We start from the raw sequence: 6156 nt of genomic DNA on the forward strand, positions 1-6156 counted from the left end.
ACCTATAGGTACGATTCTTCACTAAACTTTGAACAAACACTGTTCGTAAAACAATAGTTGTACCACAACGCATACAATACTTTACAAAAGAATTATTTTTGTAACTATTTCGTTTTCTGTTCCATGTATATTATTATCTATTACAAACGGTTTGAACTTTGCTCGTTTCTCATATTTCACGTAAAACAATAGTTGTACCACAACGCATACAATACTTTACAAAAGAGTTATTTTTGTAACTATTTCGTTTTCTGTTCCATGTATATTATTATCTATTACAAACGGTTTGAACTTCGCTCGTTTCTCATATTTCACACAAATAGAACGAGTTTTTTTATCTTTCCCCTACACTTGTATGTTATCCCACATATCATTCCCTGCAAAGTATAAAACAATAGTTGTACCACAACGCATACAATACTTTACTAAAGAGTTATTTTTGTAACTATTTCGTTTTCTGTTCCATGTATATTATTATCTATTACAAACGGTTTGAACTTTGCCCGTTTCTCATATTTCACACAAATAGAACGAGTTTTTTTATCTTTCCCCTACACTTGTATGTTATCCCACATATCATTCCCTGCAAAGTTTCCTCTATATCTTGCTCTAGTTTATCGCGTGACAAGCCCTACTCTCTTATCCGGCTATTTCTCAAATGAATCTCTTCTTTGTGAATTCAGATTCAGATTCCGAGGGAGCTCCCATTGTTTTTGCTTGCAATTTGTTTGGCAAGATTATCTTTAATGCGCTAAAAAACAACTTGGAAACGACTTTCTTTTCTGTTTGGACTTTTTTTTTCTCAAACTGTTTCAATTCTATATGTATATCTATCAACATTCTTTTTTTTTCACTTTCTTTCCTCCCCTTGGACTTATTATTTTTTCCTTTTTTTAAGGAAAAAAAAAATCCTTAAAACGTGACAAGCCCTTCTCTCTTATCCGGCTATTTCTCAAATGAATCTCTTCTTTGTGAATTCAGATTCAGATTCCGAGGGAACTCCCATTGTTTTTGCTTGCAATTTGTTTGGCTAGATTATCTTTAATGCGCTAAAAAACAACTTAGAAACGACTTTCTTTTCTGTTTGGACTTTTTTTTTCTCAAACTGTTTCAATTCTAAATTTCTATCAACATTCTTTTTTTTTCACTTTCTTTCCTCCCCTTGGACTTATTATTTTTTCCTTTTTTTAAGGAAAAAAAAAATCCTTAAAATTCCCCTAATCTTATTATTTACTTCGTAAAAATATAAAAGATTTAATGACTGTGAAAGCTTAGTTATGCTCTTTATTTTACCATTTGTTTATTTTGCGTACAAGAAAAAACAACGAAACGTCAAACTAATAAATATCTATTATTATAGCATTTTTAAAATTATTTAAACTAATAGCATTTAAAAGCGTTACGGAACCAAATATCGAGGACCTTTTAATGAAAATAATTTATTATTTGTTTGTTCGTCTCTTTGGTTATTTATTTACTGATTTATTTACAACAAAATTGATAATTAAATGATTAAAACATTAAAAAGGCAATTAAATCATCTTCTTCTTCTTCTTCTTCTTCTTCTTCTCCTTCTCCTTCTTCTTCTTCTTCTTCTCCTCCTTCTCCGCCTTCTTCTTGTTAGTTTTCTTATTACTTATTATCGTTATATTTATTCTTCTTCTCCTCGTTTAATCTCTCCTCCTTCTCTTTTTCTTCCCATTCTTTTTCTCCATCCCCTTGTTCTCTCTTCTCCTCCAAGTTCTTCTTCTCTTCTCTTTCTCCGTCTCCTTTTCGTATTATTTTCCTCCTCCTCCTCCTTCTCCTCCTCTCTAAAGAAAACTTTGTTATTTTCTTCTTCTACTGCAGTCTTATCTTTCTTGTTAGAATACTTATGGGTGTCACGTAATGGAGTAGGATAAGGAATAAGAGAGAGAGAGAGAGAGAGAGAGAGAGAGAGAGAGAGAGAGAGAGAGAGAGAGAGAGAGAGAGAACGAGAGAGAGAGGAGAGAGAGAGAGAGAGAGAGAGAGAGAGAGAGAGAGAGAGAGAGAGAGAGACAGAACACGAGAGAAAGGAAGAAGAAGAGAGAACGAGAGAGAAGGAAAGGAGAGGAAGAACGGGGGTGTAAGAGAGACAGAATAATGAGATTCTAAGAGAGGAAGAGAGAGAGAGAGAGAGAGAGAGAGAGAGAGAGAGTGGCAGAGTGGAAAAATACAAGAGGGGGAAAAGAGAGAAAGATAGGGGAAGAGTAAGAATGAAAGTGTAAGAGAGAGAGAGAGAAAGGACAAGATTCATGACACCCATCTTGTTTTTGTTGATAGATGGACAGAGTTCATGTGTCTCTCTCACTCTCCCTCTCTTTTGTCTCTCTCTCCCTCCTTCCCCTCTCTCTCTCCTTCCCCTCCCTCGTAATCTCCCTCTCTCACTCAGTCTCATTGATTGTAATCTTCTCTCCTTTTTCACTTCAACCCAAGCACATCCAATATGCATCATCACAAGGACCAGATGTAATCTTGCTCGAGATAGGGGAACGTGGTGATTTATGGAACCAGGAAGGAAATAAGGGAACCCAGGGGAAGAACGTGATGGATGGTGCCTGTGTGGGTAGAGGGTTTATTAGAAAGAGGGTAAACACGTACTTATAGCTGTACCTAACTGAGGGTTATGAGGGTCATGCTACAGTTCTATGAGGTCATATTCACCTTCTTGAAAATCTAATGAAGATGACATTAAATTTGTGGGTTTTTGATCCATTTACTGCATGGCTAGTGCTCAACGGACTACTTCATAACCTGAAACCTATCCCATGTATTTACACCAGAGAAATATTTAGGACAGTCATTGTAAAACCAAGGTGGGGCGAAGAGCTCCCGTGCTCCTTAATAGTGTAGGGTGGTTAACAGAAAACAGTAAAACTTGATGTAGGTACCTACCGTAGGGACTTTTTAGTTTGTCCCTGAAGAGAGAAGAGGATAAAGTACATTTTAGAAAGCAGGACAATCACCTGCGGCGCAAGAGATTTATGATTATCACCCCTCCCCTCCCCCCCCCCTACACATTACCTCGCCTTTCTCCCCTCCCCTCACACTTCATCCTTCATCTCAGTACACTTCCCCTACATCTCCTCCATCCTTCATCTCAGTACACTTCCCCTACATCTCCTCTCTCCCCTCTCCTCAGTACACTTCCCCTACATCTCCTCCATCCCTTAGTTCCCCTCTTTTCCTTTGCCGTTTCCAATGTTGTATTCTATTAGAATCAGGAAGGGGGGGGGTCAAATGAATTTACCCTGACCTGACCTTTTACATTTCTATGTATTTATGCTACTCCCCCTCACCAAATAAATAATTATATAGGTAGGTATCTTACTGTGATCAATGTTGATATAATGGTACTAAGGTCGAGTTTTAAAACCGTGGATTGTCTCAGTATTGCGTTCAATCCGTGGTTGGCCTGGGGTATTAAGTATGGGGAAATCCTCGTTTCATCTCAATCCCGATTTGGTGAACTCCAGCTTAAATAGATAAAGGAATCCAGGCATCTCCACTAATTCAACTCTTCTTGCATATTGCATACTTCAATAATGACACGGCATTCATACAAAATCATTATGAAAACATGGTAAACCAACATCGGTTGTGGTTGATATAAGGAGAATTCGTTTATTCCTTTGACATTTTCCTAAACATAATACACGCATGTAAAGCAACGTCGGGAGTGGTGAAAATACAGATGGGTAATCACTCCCATTCCAAAGCACGATGGGTTTACCGGTATAGCACTCTCACTCCTGGGCCCTGGGTAGGGAAAGGGTTTCCCGCCATAAATATTTCTGTTTTACCAGTGAAATTTATATTTTTTTTACCCCCAATGGTACTTTTCAGGAACGGTTTGAATTATTTATTTCATTAAAATTCTTGCTTCTGTCTTGATTCTATATTTCATTGTTGTTTTCTTGTTGTTTTCATTGTTGTTTTATAAGGAGAATTATTAAGGAGCTCTGCTTATACGGATGGGTATACCATTTATATGAAAAATGTATGTTCTGAGTTATTTGTCAATCAAATATAAATGGAAACTTGTTAAAAAAAATAAAAAAAATCGTTTATTCATTTGTCATTTTCCTAAATATAATATACGCATGTAAAGCAACGTCGGGAGTGGTGAAAATACAGATGGGTAATCACTCCCATTCCAAAGCACGATGGGTTCACCGGTAGCACTCTCACTCCTGGGCCCTGGGTAGGGAAAGGGTTTCCCGCCATAATTATTTCTGTTAAAAAGAATAGTTCTTGTTTTATAACTCACTCACTCTTTACAAGTCTCTAAAGGTAACACAAGTCTAAAGGTTGTTTTCAAATGCTCGGAGTTGACTATTTATAGGTTTTTTCCCCATCCGTGGCACAAGCTCTGCTTATACGGATGGGTATACCATTTATATGAAAAATGTATGTTCTGAGTTATTTGTCAATCAAATATAAATGGAAACTAACCATCGATCGACGAGGAGAATCTATGTTGTCAAGGCAGTGTGGACGGTTCAAATCGATAGCCGGACTATGTGTGGAATTGTGGACACACCTTAAAGACCCAAGACAAACCTTTTGTTTCAGATCGGTTGGAACATGTGGCTGAAAGCTGCTACTTGCCGTCAGCTTACAACCACACTGGGAGATTTGACATAAGGGGCGTGAAGTTGAGCATCCAAATGAAATGCGAGATCCCTTCAGTAATAATAAAACTGCATCAGAACAATCCAACCCATTCGGGATAGACCCGAGTAGAGACTATCCCAAGAGAAATATATTGAATAACAACACAACGAAAATTGACACAAATGAATCGTCTGCAACAAATCACATTGGAACTATGGACCTCCGAGCATCAACGGCATATAAGGGGCGTGAAGTTGAGCATCCAAATGAAATGCGAGATCCCTTCAGTCATAATAAAACTGCATCAGAACAATCCAACCCATTCGGGATAGACCCGAGTAGAGACTATCCCACGAGAAATACATTGAATAACAACACAACGAAAATTGACACAAATGAATCGTCTGCAACAAATCACATTGGAACTATGGACCTCCGAGCATCAGATAATAAAACTGCATCAGAACAATCCAACCCATTCGGGATAGACCCGAGTAGAGACTATCCCAAGAGAAATACATTGAATAACAACACAACAAAAATTGACACAAATGAATCGTCTGCAACAAATCACATTGGAACTATGGACCTCCGAGCATCAACGGCATCTAATCTTCAAATTATCAAAACACAGGAAACACCAAGTAACACAATGCAGATCAAACCATACGATGCAAACATTATACAAAGGCGAATCCACTCGTACTTTGATTATACGATTGATGTGTTTGTGTTCGGCATTGCTTGCTGGATTTACTTCTTCAAACATCCTATTCTCTGTGTACCAATCCTTCTGCTGTTAATATGTAAACAAATCTATGAGAATAGGGAAAGCTTCCTGTTCTGGAAGAACTATTACAAACAGTATGAACAGAAACCTTCCGAATAGGATTCTTTATAAGACAGGTCGGTCCTATCTTGCGTATCTTACACCGTTTGTGACATAATTTACCATGTGGGTTGGTAAGTAGTCATCTACTGCCTTTGGATTCCCATAACATAAGTACCTAAATGTATCAAAATATTGAAGAGCAGGATTTAAGAGTTTGGGTACTTAAGGTATTCTAGGGAGTCTCTCACTTGGTGTGTTTGAACACTTAGAGCATATTTGTGTCCTTGATTGTTTCCATTTAAGTCTTTATAAATTACCTGTTTAATAACTCATAATAATGTTATTTATTTATTTTCCTAACTTATTGTTCTGTTCATTATACGAGGAGAGTTAATGTACATAGATCTTAAAATAAAATAAGGTACCTTGGGTATTTATTAATTTTAATTATTGTTATCAATAACATAAGTGGAGCAATTTGATTTACGAAAACTATTGCATCATATTGCATGAAACAATCTAATCCTCTGTTCTTAAATTTGCCCCTGGTCTCTCTGCTATACACCTCCTAAACGTTTCAGTACAGGCACCTGCTTACATATTGTACAGATTACATACGTGCATGTATTAGAAATGCATTAATAAAATTTGTTATTATTATCGAAAAAAAAGAACGAACAAAAATGTTC

The 6156-nt window shown here is 37.0% G+C and overlaps 1 protein-coding gene across 1 annotated transcript; it reads left to right on the forward strand.

Moving 5' to 3' along the window:
* The first annotated feature begins 4875 nt into the window (after window positions 1–4875).
* Window positions 4876–5854, forward strand: LOC103519189. The gene is made up of 2 exons (XM_008484273.3): window positions 4876–4925; window positions 5082–5854. The coding sequence occupies exons 1-2, from the start codon at window positions 4907–4909 to the stop codon at window positions 5522–5524; spliced, it is 462 nt and encodes a 153-aa protein (XP_008482495.1). The 5' UTR covers window positions 4876–4906; the 3' UTR covers window positions 5525–5854.
* The last annotated feature ends 302 nt before the right edge of the window (window positions 5855–6156 follow it).

The sequence above is a fragment of the Diaphorina citri genome, unplaced genomic scaffold (assembly GCF_000475195.1).
Source record: "Diaphorina citri unplaced genomic scaffold, Diaci psyllid genome assembly version 1.1 scaffold2596, whole genome shotgun sequence".
Taxonomy (NCBI): Eukaryota; Metazoa; Arthropoda; class Insecta; order Hemiptera; family Psyllidae; genus Diaphorina; species Diaphorina citri.